The 21,825-nt window shown below is 40.7% G+C and overlaps 1 protein-coding gene across 1 annotated transcript in view; it reads left to right on the top strand.

Annotated features, from left to right (window-relative positions):
- The first annotated feature begins 8,564 nt into the window (after nucleotides 1-8,564).
- The window catches only part of rabep2 (rabaptin, RAB GTPase binding effector protein 2), a 69,695-nt gene continuing 56,434 nt past the window's right edge, over nucleotides 8,565-21,825 (top strand). Inside the window, exons 1-4 of the mRNA XM_067230768.1 lie at nucleotides 8,565-8,715; nucleotides 9,398-9,559; nucleotides 9,644-9,729; nucleotides 9,873-10,241. Of these exons, the coding sequence (XP_067086869.1) occupies nucleotides 8,673-8,715; nucleotides 9,398-9,559; nucleotides 9,644-9,729; nucleotides 9,873-10,241 (660 nt within the window). The 5' untranslated portion in view covers nucleotides 8,565-8,672. The remainder of the gene's footprint in view (nucleotides 8,716-9,397; nucleotides 9,560-9,643; nucleotides 9,730-9,872; nucleotides 10,242-21,825) is intronic.

The following is a 21,825-nucleotide window of genomic DNA, read 5'->3' as shown; positions in this document are numbered from 1 at the left end:
CAGTTATGAAATGAACATATGCAAATCATGTTATTATTAATAATTGTTAAATATTTTTGGTTAACTCCAATTTAATTATCTTCCGGAAAATGTTCTTTGCATTTGTTCTGCAGTTACTCCATGTGAATCCTCCATCATCGGTGTGCATACCTCCAGATCTGATGAGGCCTTTCAAGGTACCTCCTCCATTAATACACATACATAGCTACTTTTCTCACCATATAAACAGCAAATGTTTACTCCTCGACAGGTCTGCAAACGCCTTTGTAAACCGAGATTTGTTAAAACGTTTGTACAAACAAATCGTTTTAACAAATCGAGGCGACAAAGCGTTTGCTGACCTGTCGAGGAGTAAACATTTGGTTTCTACTACAACAATACGTGGGAAGATCCCAAATCAAACACATCGAATCTGGAGCAGACGCCATGTTGTCAGAGCAATCAGCTGCACTTGCACTGGGGGGTATTCGTCGTAGCTCGCTAAGCGGTTTAGCAAGCTAATTTTCAGGCTAAGATAAAAAACGCCCCTTCTTTTTGGTTTGTGGAAGCAACTTTCGATAAATCACCATAGTAACATATCAATTAGCACTAACCTGCTCCAGAGCAGGCTAACGTAAGTGTAGCTGGATAAGCATGCAACACCCCCAGAAAATAACATGGCAGCTCCCTTTTTGAGAGACCCAGTTGACCAATGAGCTATAATTTAGTTCGATTAGCTTTCCATACCAATAGAGTTCTTCGCGATTGCCAAGATCCTTTATTTCACACGGATGAGTTCTTGTTTGAGCGATATCAATTCAGCCGACATGGACTCATTTATTTGCAAGACCTTCTCGGGCCGTACATTGCAAATATCACACGCCGCAGCAAGCTTTATGCTTTATTATGAGCTTATGCTGCTGTATGTGAATATGTAACGCTATGTTTTACGAAATGTCTTGTCTTATCTGTTGTGCCTGTGCTTTTTATATGTTTCACTGTGGGAGAGTGGGAAACGTCATATCGATTCCTTTTTATGTCTTGACTTTAACTGTGCTTCAGACTGCATAGCCTTGAGTTTTTTTTTGCGTCAGGTAGGCTATAGGCTACATTTTTATACAGTATAGGCGATGCAGAAAACATTGGCAAAGCCGCAGCATGCGTTGCTGTAAGAAAAGTGTACTTGGCGCTTAACAAGCTGATGAATCAATTCATCATATTCCCTGGCCATGTCCCAGTCAATGACATCAAAGAGGGATTTACACATATGCCTACATGCATATACACATATATAGTACATGATATAAGCGCAGTAGCCTACATATATCCTCATAATTGTCTATGAATTCGTATCAATTAGATACTCTTTGGCCTTGTTTTTATTTAGCCTACTTATTCTGAAAGAGTTGAGATCATTATTTTTGCTAGCAAGATCTCATTCGATTATTAATTTCCATTAAGCCTATACCAGCAGGCACAATTAAAGAAATGTGATCTGATTGATTGGGGTAATGAGGCACTTAAGATGAGCCTATACATTTCCCCAAAACTTTCGCATTTAGCTTATCGGCAATTTTTTCCCAAGCTGCTTGTTTTGCTCTGGCAGCGGTGGCGGTGTTTGACTTAGCCATGATTATACGCTTATTGTCTAGAGGCTCATTATAATAGTTTGCTCGGATGGCGAGAATAGCCTATCACCGCTCTCTCTCTTTCGTCTTTTCCGCCATCATACCGTTAGAAAATCACGGTTTTGGTGATCGACCTTTCCTGCCTTTTGAAGTAGGACGTGCACGTGCAATTTCCCTGATAAGTTTAGCCTGATTGAAATTAACCACATGATTTGGATGCGGATCAGCCGTTGACGAACCGATATTTGCTGTTCTCACTCATCTCGCTAATGTTAACGGGCTAAAGGGACAATTGATTAACTTAGCTTCAACCCTTACGACGAACGGGGCACGGTGCCCAGGGAAGAACAAGTTGTCAACAAGTTAAAATTTCCTATAAAAACGGGACGAGTGGGTTGCTGCTGTGAAGAATAGCTTTTTGATCTTTCAACGTTGTGTCAATAGTAATATTGGTGGAAATACTGTTAGAATCGCGTTGGTTTTTCAATGTTGTTTCAATATTAAATAAGGGTGCAAAATGATGATTGGTCAACATCAGAGTCTGACGTTTCAATGAAATTAGCGTTGAAAGCGCAGTTCCAATGAAGTTTGCTATCTGGGTTAGTGCTTTAAAAAGGTGGTTTGGGGTGTATAACTTGTCATGGAAGGGAATTTCCAATCATGCCTAGCATCAGTGGCGATGTGTCCTTTCTTAGGTTACTGAAATGAATTTGCGCAACAGGCAAAGGATCCACCTGAACAATAAATATACTTCAGTAGAGATAACTCGGTTGTGGATCTGACACTGCATGCGTAGTTCTAGGCTATGGCTAACTCTCATATCCACCTGTTTTTTTAACCCTCGACCATACACTGGGTTCAGAAATGACAGGTGGGTGATGTAAAAACAGCAGATCATATTGAACATTTATCGGTGCGTTTATTAATTACTACAATTTCACAGTAGTTATTCAACAAGTAACCAGCAGATAGCCTATGCTGCACACCTCCCCGACCGTTGCTTTTAGTATGCAGGCATCACAGCTGAGGCCTGTTCCATAAAGCGAGTTTACCGAATAATCCAGACTTATGTCAGTTAGTCGGACTCATTTGTAGTTCATTCGGTTCCATAAAGCTAGCTCAACGTAGTTCGAACTCGGTTATTATGGCAACTTAGGCTGCGAAACTAGTCTGGTCCGGGGCAGGCTAACTGTCAGGCGTGACTTGGTGCTTAACCAGACCTTCCTGTAACACTGACCCAACGGGAAAACGATGATTTACCACGGATATTCTAATTTTCTTATTCTCATCAGTTCAATATGTTCAACATTGATAGAAAATCAACTTAAATAGCCTACATAGGCTACAACATTTAGCCAAATGAATTAAAAAATGATGAACAATGATTTGATACACACCACGTTAAACGTAGCCTATGGCTAGCCTACAGTAGTTTGTGATTTCAAATGTTTAGGCATCAGGCATAGGCCTATCTCAATCTAAATTATCCGAGTATAATTATCATAGCTATATCGTTGTTAACAGTCTACAATTGCACAACAAACCTAAATCCATAGGCTACATCTATATCCTCCATTTTCCTGACACAACCATGTTAAAAAGTTAGGCTACTGGGTAATGTAATGATTAATAGTAGGCTATTTATTTAAAACAATGTAAAAAAAAAGTACATTTACATGTGTTTAGAGGGTGTCTGTTTCTTAATCAACGACGTAACTAAAGGTCTAAAAAAGAACCTCGACCTACGTAGCCTATCGTTCACGTCAATCATGGCGTGTCGTTTCATTTTGATGAATCGGTGGATGAGGGAGCTGTCATACTACACGGCTTAAAGGGAACGTTCATTCTGGAAGAAGTCACGTGGCCGTGTGCATTGCTTTTGCCGTGGTGGATTGTATGATCCATGTTTTACCTCTCGGGTTGCTTAAGAATAGGGTGCACGTGCAATTACATTTAGTCATTTAGCAGACGCTCTTATCCAGAGCGACTTACAGTAAGTACAGGGACATTCCCCCGAGGCAAGTAGGGTGAAGTGACTTGCCCAAGGACACAATGTCAGTTTGCATGACCGGGAATCGAACTGGCAACCTTCAGATTGCTAGCCCGACTCCCTCACCGCTCAGCCATCTGACTCCCTCCCAATTAGCTTGACTACTTAAATCTGACTTGAATTAGTAGGAATGCGTGGCATGAAATTGGCCTTTATGGAACCACTTTAGCCCCGCTTGACTTGTTAAGCTAATTCAAGTCTGGTTTGGGACTTCAAGTCCAACTTGAAGCGGCCTTTATGGAAAAGGCCCCTGGTCTTGGTCTTTTTAAGCCGTCATGTCTTACTACATTGTTTGTTGACTCCCATTTAAAAAATTGTTGTAGGCATCAGACTTTTATAGGCTCCAATAACCTCTTTACTGACTGTAAACGCACTCTACCAAATACTATTTGGTAGACTAATGTAGCTACTATTTGAAATAGTGGTACAATAGACATCGGGATAGATTAGCTCTAGCTCTACCTTAGGTAGGCTATCAATTTCAGATCAGCCTAAAATAAATTATAGCCTAAAATAAATAACGTTCTGATCCAGTGGGTCGGTTAGGGGACACTATTCGATGTATCGCTGCTATCCACAGCCAGTTAATTGATGGTAATATGCGCTAGTCATGTTAACTCGATGGTAAAGTAGCTAGCGATAGGAAACGTGCTAGCCGGATGTAGTTCAGGGCCTTGCGTTCTAAACTGATCTGTTATTGTTTACGTTCCAAAAAAGGTCTATATAAACGGATTTATTAACTTTTGAGAACGTCTTCTGGACCAATAGGAACAGCGTATTGGTCCAATTATTACACTAGTATATAAGAAACATATTTGTACCTGTTCCGAGTCTAGTCCTGCATTTACATCTTCAATGACTTGATCTTTGAATCAATTTTGTTTTAGGGAGCAATCAAGATGAACCAGCTACATTTTGAAAAGGTATCTCTAAAAAAGACATCCCTTCCTTTTGATTATGACAAAGACTAAAGAAACATTTTGTGAATCTTGATTGTAATGTCAATTATTATGCTTGTTTCAGCAGAGATTTTCGGTTTCCTGGAGGGTGTTGAGAGGAGAATTATGATCAAAATAGTAAGGATGCAGGAGGAGTTTAGGAATACCATTTGCCGAGTGATGGAGACTGTGGAGTCCCGGCCAATGAGACATTCTGAAGCAGCAGACACCAATACACCATCTCTTCTTAGTGGCAGTAAACTGTTACGATTAGACAAATAGACCTACAATGAAGTTAATTTTTGTCTTTATATTGATGTGACACATTCTTTAACAGAACATTAATATGTACAACTTGTTAAATGTGTCAATTATGTTGTTTGAAATTAAATGTTTTTGAGGATTTTTTTTCTTTCTTTAGATTCAATACCTGAGCCTTCTTGGAGGCAACAATATTGGAGATGGTGTCAGAAGAATCGTAAGAAAAATCGGGACTAATGATTTATGGAAGAGCTTTAGTTTGAAGGGGAGAAAGGGGATGAGACCCTTTCAATCATTTATTAATTTATGATGTGGTGATACATAAGATAAATCTCACACACACACACACACACACACGTACAGTTAGGTCCATAAGTATTTGGACATTGACACAATTTTCAGCATTTTGGCTCTGTATACCACCACAATGGATTTGAAATGAAACAATCAAGATGTGCTTTAAGTGCAGACTTTCAGCTTTAATTTCAGGGTATTTACATCCAAATCAGGTGAAGGGTGTAGGAATTACAACACATTTTATATGTGGCCCCCCCCTTTTTAAGGGACCAAAAATAATTGGACAAACTAACATAATCATAAATCTAATTGTCACTTTTAATACTTGGTTGAAAATCCTTTGCAGTCAATGACAGCCTGAAGTCTGGAACCCATAGACATCACCAGACGCTGGGTTTCGTCCCTGGTGATGCTCTGCCAGGCCTCTACTGCAACTGTCTTCAGTTCCTGTTTGTTCTTGGGGCATTTTTCCTTCAGTTTTGTCTTTAGCAAGTGAAATGCATGCTCAATTGGATTTAGGTCAGGTGATTGACTTGGCCATTGCAGAACATTCCACTTCTTTGCCTTAAAAAAGTCTTTGGTTGCTTTCGCAGTATGCTTCGGGTCATTGTCCATCTGCATTGTAAAGTGCCATCCTATGAGTTCTGAAGCATTTGGCTGAATCTGAGCAGATAATATTGCCCGAAACACTTCAGAATTCATCCTACTGCTTTTGTCAGCAGTCACATCATCGATAAATACAAGGGAACCAGTTCCATTGGCAGCCAAACATGCCCACGCCATAACACTACCTCCACCATGCTTCACTGATGAGGTGGTATGCTTTGGATCATGAGCAGTTCCTTGCTCATGATCCCATGTTCCAATTGTCCAATTACTTTTGGTCCCTTAAAAAGGGGGGGGCCACATATAAAATGTATAGTAATTCCTACACCGTTCACCTGATTTGGATGTAAATACCCTGAAATTAAAGCTGAAAGTCTGCACTTAAAGCACATCTTGATTGTTTCATTTCAAATCCATTGTGGTGGTATACAGAGCCAAAATGATGAAAATTGTGTCAATGTCCAAATACTTATGGACCTAACTGTATATAATATAGCCTTCAACCAAAAATATATTGCAGCACATTCAAGTGGTGCACTTTCCTCACTTTTATCTGCATTTGTTTTTCTTCATGACCACTTAACGTTATGACCTCCCCATTTGAGTGGGGGGGTGGTTGATACTGTTGAGCGGTACATTTTGTGCCATTGTTTCACTGCACTGGGAGTCAGATGGCTGAGCGGTGAGGGAGTCGGGCTAGTAATCTGAAGGTTGCAAGTTCGATTCCCTGCTGTGTCAATTGACGTTGTGTCCTTGGGCAAGGCACTTCACCCTACTTGCCTCGGGGGAATGTCCCTGTACTTACTGTAAGTCGCTCTGGATAAGAGCGTCTACTAAATGTAAAATGTAAATGTACACTTTTGTATACTAAACATTCACTGTAGGCTACAGTGCTTTATATAACACACTGTATTACCGTTTTTCCATAACTCTGCTGACAAATACAGACAAACAAACAAACCACACTGAAAACATAACCTCCTTGGGCGGTAATGGAGATTGCTCAACACTTGTCCCACCACTACTAGTTCAGTCATATTAATATTTTTGTTTAAGTGCCTGCAGCCGTTCCTTTTCCAATGTGGACTGCCAGAAGGTGGAGGAGGCCATTGCGATTACGCTGAAACATGCAGATCAACTAACCAGGTATATACACATTATATACACTTATCCATACATACGTGGATCAGTCAATTGAAGGGGGTGGATTGGTGCAAACGTATAGCAACATTTTAATGCATTTTGCCATACGACCGATTTTGTTTTGATTGTGTTAATGTTGATGCAACAGTTGATAGATTAAGCAGAATATGGAAATCCGTTATTGCAAATTGCGTTATGTACAACATTTAAGTAGGCTATGAGAGTCAATAAGAGAACATTCATGTTAATTGCAGAAACATTCTAATTTTCACTAGGTAAAAGCAGGTAAAATTGCTCTGTTGTCTAAGTAAGGGATAATGTATAGAACGCCGGTCATTATCGGGAAATAAGCCCCGACAGGTCGAACAGCACCCTGACATGAAGCAGAGGGGTGTTGCTTCTCCCTGAAGGGGGATCAAATAATTGCATCAAATAAGTAATAACTGTAGATAATTGTTGCAGGTGTTGATTCCGGACGAACTGGTGGAGGGGGAGGAGGAGGAATAGGAGGAGGGGGAGGAATAGGAGGATGAGGGGGAGGAATAGGAGGAGGATGAGGGGAAGAAATAGGAGGAGGATGAGGTGGAGGAATAGGAGGAGGAGGATGAGGAGGAGTAGACACAGTCAAAATATAAGTACATTAATTCAGGCTTTCTAAATCAATTGTAATAAAGTGTTTGTTTATACTTTAAATTGTTTATTTTCTTATTTAAGCTTATACATAATAAGCTACAATACACAATACTTAGCAGAAGCCTGTTATACTTTAAGTTTATTTAAATAAAGAAGTTAAATTAAATTTGTTGAGTTTAAGTAAACACATTCAGTTTAGTTTCAAAGGCTCAAGACGCACTTGTTCCGGGAGTACAACGGTACTTAGGAATGGTTCGCTTGACCCGATGTTAGTTTCCTCAAGGATCACAATGACTCTTGCTTAGAGACTTGTTGCTCTTGTGGTTAGTGGTAACTGTTTTAAAATTTTTGTTCTCGCTGTGATATATTGTTTTTATTACTGTTGCTTGCTTTTTTCCACAGGTACACTTGCACTTATAGCGGTTCATGTTGTTTAATTGTAACTTGGTTAAGCTCTTATGGTTCTTCCCTTTGGCACTTACTTTGGTTGTTCACAATGTGTGCTTCATGTTTTGGCTACTCGCGATGTTTTTTGGCTATCTTGTTGTTATGATCAGTGACCTATGCACTTTGTAAAGCTCTCTCTTGGAAGTCGCTTTGGATAAAAGCGTCTGCTAAATGAATAAATGTAAATGTAAATGTAGTTTGGCACTATAGGCTCAATTTTACCAGAAAATATGCATTATATACTTTGTATACAAAAAATATCCATTAAATGCATAAATGAGACTATAAATTAAGGTTGAGAAATTGATCCTGCATTTGGCATGTGAAAGTCCCCAGCATAACCTCTGCAACCTATTCTAAATGTTATGAGGACGTTACATGGACATCCCGGGGACGTCCAGACAGAAAAAGACAAACTAAAAAGACATCATGGGGACGTTACTGATAACGTCCCCATTACGACGTCCTGATAACTTTCGGGGACGTCATTTTGCTAGCTGGGTGGTTAACATCCTGTTTTATTTGACCAGAAAAAGCATTTCGAGAGGATGTTTACGTAATATCCGTTGGTTCATACCGGGGAAGTTGTTTCCTGAAGTTGACCTGGAGATATTATTTGCCTGAAACTAGTTTGCAAAGATACAATTTAATTAGTTATCCAACTCCTTGAAAACAAATGATTTGTGTTAAATGGATTTGTCAGAGAAAGCAACATCTCAAAATGAAGACATTGGTAAGTAGCCTACAGTACATCACCTCGCTAGCGCTAGATAAAAGCTATTACTCTCGTCTTAGCTTGCTCCATGCAACAAGTTTTTTTATCTGCCGGCTTTCCTTCACGACTGTCATAAATAAAAAAATACTCTAATTTTTTTAAATGACAGTGAATATCAAAATGATATTAGTTGGATCTGAAGCAATCAGTGTCAGGTATTATTAATTTTTGAGGGGAAACACGTAACATGATTGAAGCTAGCTAACTCGCCGTAGATGCATCCTCACAGACAACCCAGCTAGATTCTAGCCCTAGATTGACTCCAAACTGTTAGCTATGTCACGGGGTTCATGCCAGTTGTTACGATTGTCTCTTCTTAAAAATCCAAAACTGACAAGTTTGACCAACAGGTGGTTGAAGGTGCTATACAATGAGAAGCCTGCCAGTTTATCGTAGACATACTAGAGTACACTTGTGTTACAGCAATGAGTAATTTGTTGGCAGTTGTTGAGGACAATTTAACGCTGACATGGCACTCCCAGTCTGAAGACTTCCCTAAACCTGGTCTCACTCACAGTGACATTTGGTTTTACTTTCTAACTGTGGTCTAATGGTCACCTTGCAAATAAAATGTCATCACCTAAAATGAAAGGTTATATATATTTATATTGAAAGCAAAATCAGCAAGACTTGTTTTCAGACACAGTGGAGAGCCTGCAGGCCCAATTAGCCGATTGCAGAGCTCAACTGGAGCACTGGCAGGGTGTGGCGACAATCTGTGAGCTGAGCAAACAGGAGGAGCTGAGTGAGCTACAGAGACAGTGTGACCAGGAGATCCAGTCTCTCCAGGAAGCTCTCAGAGGTATTTGTCTGAGAGAGTTTTACTGTGGTCAACAGAAGATGTCTCCAAAAAGTATCAACCATTGAAACTTGCTCCTGTTATTAGAGACAGCGTCACAGTATGAGGCCAGAATATCTACACTGCAGTCTGAGCGTGCCCAGTGGAGGAAAAATGGTGGAACCACAGATAAGGTGTGTTTGTTTATGAGTTCCGAAAGTGTGATACTTCCAAATCATTATATATGTATGCATATACACATGCACATGTAATTTTGCTAATACTTTCTCATTTTATATTTGATGTTCTTTTGGCCTGCTCTCTTTCTGTTTTACAGAGCAGTGTAAAGAAGGGTAGGGGAAATGCAGGAACCTGCGCATCAGAGAGACAGACATCAGAATCACCCACCAATAGCTTCCAAGAACCAGAAGACAGAATTCAGAGTGACAGACCATACAGCCTTTCAGCAGAACTTGAGTCTGAAGGGACAGGGCTCCTAATGGAAGGCTATTTCTCCCAGCACTGCGACAGTGCCTCTCTCTCCTCCTTCTCGCTGGACACACCCTCTCTGCCCAGGCGTCCGCCCCCTCAGGACGATACTGCATCTCTGGTCTCCACGGGAACACTCGTGCCCGAGGCAATCTACTTACCACCCCCAGGTCACCGGCTGGTAACACACAGTGACTGGGATGCACTGAACGCGCAGGTAAATAAACCTGAATAGCCTGAAATCCTTATACACTTCCACAGAATTTACAAAGAGGGCTTGAATGCTGGACACACTCCCCCATAGACAGCGCTTGAAATTAACCTTTTTACCTGGTAGCACTGCAGGGTTTTTCCTGGGTCAAAATGGGTTTTCGGTGCTCCAAAAAAAAAAAGTATATATATTATTTTTTCTAATCAGTATTTGTCTGCCTCCCCCCCCCCCACCGCCGAAACTAAACCTATATTTCGGAACAGGTTAATGTAATTGTCTAATAGCTAATGTAATATTGCACATATTTTCGTCCTATTTCCCCTAAAGCAATAAAGTTAGGGTACTTAAAGACAATAATTGACATAACAACTTATTGTAAATGGTCAGTAGCCGAGCCTATCGATTAAGGTAGGCCACTCTGAAGCATGTACACTGCCTGCTTCATTTGATCTTGATGGGCTAAGCATTCTGTAGCAAATAATAACAATAAACCCACTTTTTATTAATTAAAACTACTTCAGCATAATAATGCACCTAAAATACAAACCTGAGCAAGGGCAGCAATCGCTGTCGAATCAACAGACAATTTATCTAGCAGGGGAAGAATACAAACAACGAAAATCACCAGTTAACTTGATTTCAATTTGCAAGAACTACAGACTTATACAATAACAGGCTTAAATGACCTGACAACAGGTCATTTAAGCCGTATAACATAAGTTCTCGACATACAGTTCTCAAGGACGCACCCATGCAATCTCAACTGTGGTGTGAAGCGCGTGTCCGTGCAATTCTCCGACATGCACTCTAACAATCACAGCTGATAGACGGCCTAAGATTTTGTACAGCCTGATTTCTGATACCTTGGCGGTAGAAATTTAGCCATAGAGGAAACACTGCACTATATATTATCATTCCAGGTTACGAATACCAATGGAAGCTGCGTTTGAAATCGTAAATCAAACTTTTGTCAGCATTTTTGAGTGGAAATTTCATTTGCATTTGTACAGGTGTATTCGTGCACGTCGGGCTGGCTCTCGCAGCGGAACGATACGTCTGCGTCTCCTCACAGTTTGTTAAAGTACGGCTACGTGTGGAAAATGGGAAAGTGTACTTTCAACGAGACATGGCTAGATCACAGCGATGTCCAGTGTTGTTTACATTTAGTCATTTTTTTACATTTAGTCATTTAGCAGACGCTCTTATCCAGAGCGACTTACAGTAAGTACAGGGACATTCCCCTGAGGCAAGTAGGGTGAAGTGCCTTGCCCAAGGACACAACATCAGTTGGCATGACCGGGAATCGAACTGGCAACCTTCGGATTACTAGCCCGATTCCCTCACCGCTCAGCCACCTGACTCCCTGTTTACAAGCGGTACCCAGCTCCAGGTACGAGGCTCGCTGCAAACTTTGCAAAAAAAAAGTTAATTTGCGCACCTCACAGTTGCGTATTGATCAGACAAGAAGACACGCTTATCAACTCAATTACTATTGATAAAACAGAACGAGGGTTCGGCTGTAGCCTACTTGAAACATACTATTGAAAACATATTCGCTGACATGTATTGCACGCATGATGAACACATTTTTTCTTCATCGTGGACTTTTTTGCCTTTGGCGCTCGGGATTTGTCATTGGCGCTCGGGAAAACGGCTTTGGCGCGTGCCAAAGTTTTCTCCAGTGCAGGAAAAAAACCCTGCACTGGTGCTCCCAACTTTAAAAAGTTAGGAGCACCAGCATGAACTTAGGAGCATCCACCTAAAATATTCATATTGTCTTTTCAGCTCTTCAAATTTTGAGCACTACTTAGCTCTGTGTCTCGTGACAACGGAGCGCGGAGTGACATTAAGTGATTGACGGCTTATTTTAACCACTCTAAAATCTGCATTATAGTTAAGAACGTAAAGATGAAGTTTAACTAACGTTGGATAGAATGGTAGACCGGTCACTATCAGCTCACAGCAAGCACATGCTGTGGAATAGGCTAATTGGGGAGCATTTTGTAAAGAAAATATAGCTTCAAGCAGCGATGCGGGTTCCTCCGCAAAATGGCAAAATATTATAAACATGTACACTGTACAGCGTTTCCTCTATGTTGATTCGGCCCGCCACAGCCAACATTTCTGCCGCCATGGTATCAGAAATAGGGCCGTACAAAAGGCCGTCTATCAGCAGAGTGCATGTCGGAGAATAGCACGGACACGCGCTTCACACCGCGAGCGGGCACGTGCGCCACTCGGCGTTAAAGGGAGAGAAAGAAAAAAGAGACTGCCGCTGTCCGGAGGATAACTAGCCAGTTTAGATCGCGTGTGGGCGTCCTTGTGAATTTTAAGCCGTATAACTTCTGTTGTCAGTTCATTTAAGCCTGTTATTGTATTACTCTATAGTTCTTGCGTGATTTTCGTTGTTTGTATTCTTCACCTGCTAAATTGCACTTGGCTGTTGATTCGATAGCGATTGCTGAACGCCCTTGCCCTTGCTCACGTTTGTATTTTAGGTGCCTTATTATGCTGAAGTAGTTACACTGCATTAAGATAATGTAATTAATAGTGGGTTTATTGTTATTATTTGCCACAGAATGCTTACCCTATATGTCAAGATCAAATTAAGCAGACAGTTCCGTTTCATACGTTTTTCGGACAGACCTGCCCCCACTGCTAAAAAAAATCCTAGCGGAAACACTGCTGTAGAAGATCGAGAGTCGGACAACAAGAGAGCAAAACTACTTCACGTTTGGCCAACAACAATAGGCTGACTGGGGATTTGAACTCATGAGCATGAGGTTACAACTCAGTCTCTCTATCCTCTCTGCTACACACCAACTTTTGAGATTCTATGAATAGAAAGGGCACAGTATTAGCTTTGGTCAGCTTTGGGACAAAGGTTAAGAAACGGTTGACATTTCAAGGTGAAATTGCATGAAATTGCGCATGGTACTTCAGAATGATGTCATCCTGTTTAACTAAACGGATAATCAAAATTATGACAGGCCAAAAGACTGTGACTGGATATGAACCTGTGACCTTGCTCATTGCAGTGCATTGTCTTAGACGATTGAGCTATACTCAATTTTGGGAACTCCTGTCAGTTACTGTATAAAAAAGTAAGCTGTTTCTCCTGTGGCCAGCCTTGTTAGATTTGGCAAAAGTTTAAGCAGCTGTAATTCAATCATATGTTGACATATCAAGGTTAAATTGCGTATGGTATTTTAAATGATGTCATCCTGTTTAACTAAACAGATAATCAAAATTATGACAGGCCCAAAGGCAGTTGCTGGATTCGAACCTGTGACCTTGCACTTTACATCACACTGTTTTAACCCATTGAGCCATTCTCAGTGTTGAATATTGTCATGGTCAGTTACTGAATAAAGAAGTAAGCTGTTTCTCCTGTGGTAAGCGTTTAGACTTTGGAAGTTTAAAGAGGTGATTGATTGCAAAACCGATTTTACCTTGTCATAGTTGAATAACGACAGTTCGGTGGGTAAAATGAACATACAGTGAACCTCAAAGTCCATTGACACCTCTTTCCTATGCAAATCTCAAAATGAAAAAATGTGCCTGTAAAACGCTAGCTTTTCAACAAAGCCACCGGACTGACGTCAGTCCGGGGACTGCCTTTTTTTGGCTCTGGTCTGTATCTTTTTCACGCCCCAAAATGTACTTCCAGACCAGCCCACTCACTGGTGTTCTTGCCAAGTCCGAGGTAGCGTATCCGATGCTAGTGTAGCTGCGCGCTGCTCTGTGTCGGCTACTTCTAAGCAATTACAAAGAATAACGTTTTGAAGTATAACAAATATATTGAAAATGGACCACGGTCGTAAATGCTGTGTTCCAGGCTGTACAGGGAAGTCTTCCCAAGGAGCCAAACATTCGACAGGCATGGCTGCTGTTTGTCCCAGTGAAGTTCGACACTCAATTATTCATTTGCTCTGAACATTTCACCCAAGACAGTTTTGACAACCTTGGACAATTTCAAGCAGGATTTGCTAAGAAGCTGAACCTGAAAAGATGTGCTGTTCCGACCGTACGCTCATCGCAACCGCAAGCTGTTAGTAGGCTACAGTATGATTTTGTAGGTAACAGGTATTGGCAATGCTAACGTCTCCTGTATCTAGCATAGGTAGAATGCTAAATACGTTTCTAAACACATCAACATACTTTACTTAGCAAATGACTCTAGCTAGACTAGCTGTAGTCGGCATTAGAAGGGAAGCTTCCGAAAAAATAGCCAGAAAACAAATAGCAGTCTGGCCTATTGCTAACGCCTGTCTAGATTATCTATTTGAAAGAACTGGCAGGTGCTAGATACAGGATACGTTAGCATTGCTAATAACTGTTACCGACAAAATCATACTACAGCTTGCGGTTGTGATGAACGTAAGGTCGGAACGCACCTCTTTTCAGCAACAGCTTCATAGCAAATCCTGCTTTAGCTACATTGTCCCAGGTTTTCAAAACCGTCCTTGGTGAAATGGTTCGCGCAAATGTGTCGAGGGTCGAACTGCACAGGGATCTTCTACGCTACGGTATAGACAAACATCAGCCATGCCCGTCTAGTCAATGTTAGCTAGACTCTAGCTCATCTGCTTTTTATTAACGCTGATTTGCAAGGAATGCAAGAACAGCTAGATAGCGAAAACACCTAGACTGCAGGCATTTAAAGATCCTGTAAAGTGGACATGGAAACAAGTTTTAAGTTCGCCACACCACAGAATAATGTGTTATTAACTACCCATCCAAATTCGAATGAAAAAATAACACAGACAAGTATGTTAAATTAGGCTTTGAAATCGTGAAAAAATCAGCAGTCTTCTCTGCTTGAGACTGGGGAGGCGTGTCGCCAGAAGGAGCTGAAGCTCCGCCCCTCGCTGCCTAGTGCCTACCTCCGACCCAGATAATGGACGCTATGTCAAGCCGAACAAAACCGTATAGAATTACAATTTATTTGTTCAATGAGTGAAACATACAGATTCATATAAATGAAATGTTCCCGTGAGCTGTAACAGTAAAAATGGACACCAGAGACAACAGACAGTGAGCTCTCCAACTAGGCTACTTCCAACATATTAGTTACCATTTCACCAAAATACCATCATTCTACACCGAGTAACCTAATATCAATTTAGCGGTTTGCAGAGATACCTCTGGAAAAGTTATCTAGTATAATTATAACAAGCACACAGAACTGAGTGATGAACTGCTGGCGGCGGTGGATGGTCCAGGTGCGACCGGAGGATGAACGGCCGGAGGGGCGATGCTCGGTACGGCTCCGCGCTGCAAGAGAAGCCGTGTGTTGGTGAACCCCATCTGTCTCTGGTCCATGTTAAAACTGTCCGCTGTGAAATGGTCAGTGCAGAGGCGTCTGTTGGAGTTTATCCGAAGCTTTCCATGAGCGTGGCTCTTCACAAAATCTATCCACCTATTTTTCCTTTCATTATCAACAGGGAACTTAAATGGCGTTGCAGCGCAGCTGGAGTTCTTGCATCCAGGGAAGATGCAGTTGCGGGTGGTGGGAGACATCCAGAAGCTAGCTAGCTAGCTGATGTAGGCTACAATAACAGTACAGCAGGAGGAGCCATTCAGTGATCTGACGTAGATGGGGCGAAATGATGTAGATAGGGCATTTTTTGGCTCCGCCCATTAAAACCTGATCTGAAAACGGAAGAGAAACTGTTCTTCGGTTTAACTCCACATTTCAGTGTGACAAAGTTTTACCGCTTTGCACATGCTTTCAGGAACTCATTTCACACGTATATATGTACTTAAAAGCAAAACATGGAATTTACGTTACAGGATCTTTAAACTAGTTTAGCTTGCTAACGCAAGAGCATAGGTAGAATGTGTGATGATTTAGCCTAGTTTATTGGCAATGGGGCTAACGTTGTTTCATGTTCCTGACTGTCTCATTCAAATAAATAACCTGCGTTGTTATGTAAATCTACAATTCACGATGCATGTTTGTCCAGATCTTTGTCAAGTTATTTTTCAGCAAGATTAGAGCTAGCTAACTGAAGCTGAGTTGAATCACGATATAGTTTGGTTGCTATAAGCTGTAACGTTTTGCCCACCTAAATCAATCCAGTTTGCTTCGACAACAGAAGTGGAAACAATTAACGTTAGCATTTCAAATGATATCTAGTCAATCTGTTGAAAACTGTTGTGTAGACACAATAGATTTATTTGCACGTTTTTATTTCAAGTCTCCACCTTACCTGTGTGAAGTTGGCCCACCACCCAACGCAAAACATCGTCAAAATAGTCTCAATCGTTTGTGCTCCGTTTGTGCTGGTTTGTGCCGTTACATTTTTTGTTTGTGCTGCAGCGGTATTTTTTATATTAGACATTAATTATGGCCGATGACGTCACCAGCCCCCCCACTTGCTCCAAACTGATTGTAAATAGTCGCAATCGTTTGTGCTACGTTTGTGCTGGTTTGTGCTGTCAAAAGAAATGTTTGTGCTATTATAGTTTTAAAGATATTACTGTTTTATTTTTCACACATGACGTCACTCAGCCCCCCGTCAACGTCCAAATCTCATAAAAATAGTCTCAATCATTTGTGCTGGTTTGTGCTTTTCAAAGAAATATTTGCGCTACTATAGTTTTTAAGTTATTATTAAAACTTTATTTTGCCCACTTTTTATGTAACCAGCCCCCGTCAACATCCAAATCTCATCAAAATGGTCTCTATCCTTTGTGCTACGTTTGTGCTGGTTTGCGCTGGTTTGCGCTGTTCAAATAAATATTTGTGCTACTATGGTTTATAAGTTATTACAAATTAGTAAATGTTTTTTAAAGTAGCCCATTGATATAACCTATTGTGAAGTTATAAAATAAGGGGATATGTGAATGAATGAATCACAAAAGGATCTGTATGAAGGTTGAGTTAATAGGTGCCAATCGCCACCGATTGTCCGGTAAGAACAGATGATGTCAAAGTCCCAATGACAAACTAAGAACGGTATTTATTTCCACACACAATCTGATTTTATGCTATTTTTGCACTTTGTTGGTTGATTAATAAATGGCACACGCAGTTGTGTTGTCAATGTGAGAAATTGCCTCTTCACTTCTCTTATCACATTTCCCAATACATATAATCCTTTGGTTTTCATGCCCAGCCCAGGGTCATGTTGGAAATGTAATGCTGACTTCACACAGACGCATAGGCAGGTAGCATTGGCTATCTTACAGTAACAAGTAGGCCTAGAACAATCAATTATTTGAACAGCACAAACCAGCACAAACGTAGCACAAACGATAGAGACCATTTTGATGAGATTTGGACGTTGACGGGGGGCTGGTTACATAACAAGTGGGCAAAATAAAGTTTTAATAATAACTTAAAAACTATAGTAGCACAAATATTTCTTTGAACAGCACAAACGTAGCACAAACGATTGTGACTATTTACAATCAGTTTGGAGCAAGTGGGGGGGCTGGTGACGTCATCAGCCATAATTAAATGTCTAATATAAAAAATGATAGCAGCACAAACGAAAATGTTAACGGCACAAACCAGCACAAACAGAGCACAAAAGATTGAGACTATTTTGACGATGTTTTGCGTTGGGTGGGGGGCCAACTTCACACAGGTCTCCACCTTCGGTGTTTCAGTGAGTGCTGTTGGGCGTGTTGCGTTTTTGCTCCCCAGCTTCACTCGTTGAAAACCAACCAATCAGCGCGCAGCTCATCTAAATATTAATGAGCATACCATAAAAGGACAAAAAGCTAGTGTTTTTTCCCAGGAACATTTCTGAGGATCTATCAGGGGGCATAGAACAGCACCCGGGCCATTTTCAACCCAACCAATGTTACATACCCTAACAGCTGTAATTCAATCATATATTGACATACCAAGGTGAAATTGTTTATGGTACTTCAGAGTGATGTCATCTTGAACCCTATTAGGTTTGAAAAACCATCAGTCAAAATTATATTTGATTTATTGACACAAAGATATTGAGGCTATGTGGACATTTACATAAATACACCCCTTTCAGCCATTTTGTATTGCATTTCTTATTCCATGTCACCCTATATAAATACATGTATTCTACACATCTGTAACAAATTTCAAGTCGATGGGATCTATGGTTCATGAGGAGAAGGGTTTTAACCCTTGTGTTATCTTCGGGTCATTCTGACCCATCAGTCATTGTGACCCACCGTCGTATTGCGACAACTTTACCGCATACAAAAACAAAGTTAAGCATTTTCTTTTAACCGTTGGGCTGTCTCAGACTCCCCACATTGCGAATGTTAAAAGAAAATTATTTTTATTTGTTTTTGTATTGGGTAAAATTGGGTAAACACAACGATGGTTCGTTATGAACCTTTGGGTCATGTGACCCGAAGGCAGCACGAGGGTTAAAGGTTGTACCAAATTTGGACAGTACAGCAAAATCTATCAGGGCGGACCTTATGGGTTCTTGAGGCTTTTTTGTTCCCCATGAGAAATAAGGCATGTATACCAATTTTAAGGCATTTTGGAGTAATGGGGCGCTGGGGAAATCACATAGACTTTGGGCGTGGCTTATAGCGCCACCTATGGGTGTACGTGGGCCACTAGCCGTCTGGGAGTAGTGAGTGACCTGTTGTATCATTGGGCCAAACTTGAAAAAATCGTGTCGAGAACTTTTTGAGCTATTGAGCCATTTAGCGGAGAAGAGGAAAAATAATAAATATAGCTGCAAGCAGCGATGCGGGTTCCTCCGCAAAATGGCAAAATATTATAAACATGTACACTGTTGAAGATGGAGAGTTGGACAACAAGAGATCAAAACTACTTCATGTTTGGCCAACAACAATAGGCTGAATGGGGATTTGAACTCATGAGCATAAGGTCACAAGTCAGTCTCTCTATCCTCTCTGCTACACACCAACTGTTGAGATTGTATGAGTAGAAAGGGCAGAGTATGAGCTTTGGTCAGCTTTGGGACAAAGGTTAAGAAACGGTTGACATTTCAAGGTAAAATTGCATAAAATTGCGCATGGTACATCAGAATGATGTCACCTTGAAGCCAATAAGGTTTGAAAAACCATCAGTCAAAATTATATTTGATTTATTGACACAAAGATATTGAGGCAATGTGGACACTTACATAGATACACCCCTTTCAGACATTTTGTATTGCATTTCTCTTTCCATTTCACCCTATATAAAGACACATCTGCCCGCACACTATCTCCATCCATGATGTTTCCCTCGGTCCCAGCGCAGGTCATGCCAAAGCAGAAATGCTGCAGCAGCCACATGAGGTTTAGATGTAGTCCAAAAATTACTTCCCACAATCAATACATATCAACCGCAACATAGTTTTCTAACTTTCTCAAAGATGGCTTGAAAACCACGGATATTCACTTTCTTCTTGAGTAGATCTCAAGAATAGCCTCATATGCAACTGGCTAGGGTACAGCCCATGTACAGCCCACATCCAGCTCCCTGCGAGTATAGCCTCTGATAGTAACGTAGCCGACTCTCTGTTCCCATTACAGTTTTTCTCGATTGCTAACACACAAAAATGGTATGTGTAAGCCATCCCCACAAAACCATTTTGCCAAATCCCAGCAGAAAGACCATGTACCCCAATCTTTAAACACAATTTACCCTTTTTGACACATTTCTCAGGTTCTTTCACACTTCTTTGCAAAAGTCTAAACACACCTCTTACTTTAAGACACAATTATCACCATTATGTCATTCAGAAAACACTGCCATTTGATAAGTAAACCCAAAACAGCGCAATTCAAACACCCTTACCAACCGATTATCCATGTGTAAGCACTAACAAGCAAATATACTCAACAAGCAATCAGGGGTTTGGAATGAATACAAAGGTAAGCTCATCTGTACTTTGAAATCATGGATGAAAATATCAGAAGAATTGTCCAAATGAGAGGAGGTGGACAAGGGAGAGGAAGAGGCAGAGGAAGAGGAAGAACAACAACAATCTCAAATGAGATCCATGCCACAGTATGACAGAAATCCCTATGATGATTTGTTTATTTCCTTGTTTTCTTAGCCTTTGTTCCCCAAATTACAATTTACAGCAATACATTTGTGTTGTTGACTAACAGTACTACTATTTGTATACTGTGACTACTACAGTAACAAAAGCTCAAAATGCAATTGCTGTATAATAGAAAATAAACAGCCTGTAAGAAGGACAATTGCAGTAATTGTGAGTTTTATGATTTACGTCATGTCAAACTCATGAGATGGAACATATCTAAAATTCAGGGACACATTATAGTCAATGGTTCTTGAAAACCTTTTTATAATAGTGTTTTCAATTCCTCCCAGCAGTGTCTAAAGGGTATTCAGAAGGTTGAATTTATTTGAGGGCTTTGTGTGTATTTTGAATGCAAAGTTAGGTTTATACGACAGATAATATGGTTTTGACTACAGTGTTTGATTTTGGGTCAAAAGTCAAGGGTTTGGCCAAAACAGTGTAAGTATGAAGATGTGTGTTTAGAGTTTGGAGAAAACACAGTACACATTCAAGAAATTTGTCTTAGCAATTGAGAAAAACTGTAAACTACACGACATGCACACTCAGGGTGACCAACAAGATTATATTAACTAACAAACAATAACATTACAAACATCTAACTGAACGAAGACAACAACTGAAATCCCTCGCATGGCCGTTGTAACCGAACTATTTTCCACAAGTCTTTGCGTTTTTTGACATGCCGCACTGCATGCTGGGTACTCGAGAGCACTGACAGCTGATTATTTAGCTGTGCTCCGACTGCGTGATATGACGAGATGCTAGTGACGCGCTAAGGTCTCTGAGTCTCCTGCATTAACAAGTTTTGCTCGATTAGCAAGCTATTTTTACTAATGTTTTGTTAGCTATTGAATCGTAATGAAAGCTAGCTAAAAACAATGTTAGCCAGCTTGGATAAACTGGTTTTCAGAGCAACAGAAATCAACAAATCAGATCAGTCGAACTTTATTCAGAAAGGGGGGGATCTGTATTTTTTACTGTACTCTTAACGCGTGACTATGTTTAACTTAATGTCTGCACCTCTCTGTCACCAACTGTCTCTGGAGTGGAGGGTGGGGGTTTCATATCCAACAAATTACACCCCTGAGCTTTTAACCCTTGTGTTATCTTCGGGTCATTCTGACCCATCAGTCATTGTGACCCACCGTCGTATTGCGACAAATTTACCGCATACAAAAACAAAGTGAAGCATTGTCATTTAACCGTTGGGCTGTCTCAGACCCCCCACATTGCAAAGGTTAAAAGAAAATTATTTGTATTTGTTTTTGTATTAGGTAAAATTGGGTAAACACAACGACGGTTCGTTATGAACCTTTGGGTCATGTGACCCGAAGGCAGCACAAGGGTTAAAACAGATCTAATGGCCTACTACATTTGTAAATATCCTAGGACCCAATTGGGCCTCGATACAATGTCATCTAATATTTTCTGCCCATTCTGCACAGTTTTTGGGACTTTCCACACCAGCACCCTTTGCCCAGTCCCTCTATTCTTCCCTACTACATGTGTTTTCCAACACCAGTTACAATCAACCCTGGGCAGGGACGGCGCCAGAGTTTTTAATACAGGTG

Source organism: Osmerus mordax, chromosome 3 (genome assembly GCF_038355195.1).
Source record: "Osmerus mordax isolate fOsmMor3 chromosome 3, fOsmMor3.pri, whole genome shotgun sequence".
In the NCBI taxonomy this organism is placed as follows: domain Eukaryota; kingdom Metazoa; phylum Chordata; class Actinopteri; order Osmeriformes; family Osmeridae; genus Osmerus; species Osmerus mordax.
This window is presented reverse-complemented; position numbering and strand designations above follow the sequence as displayed.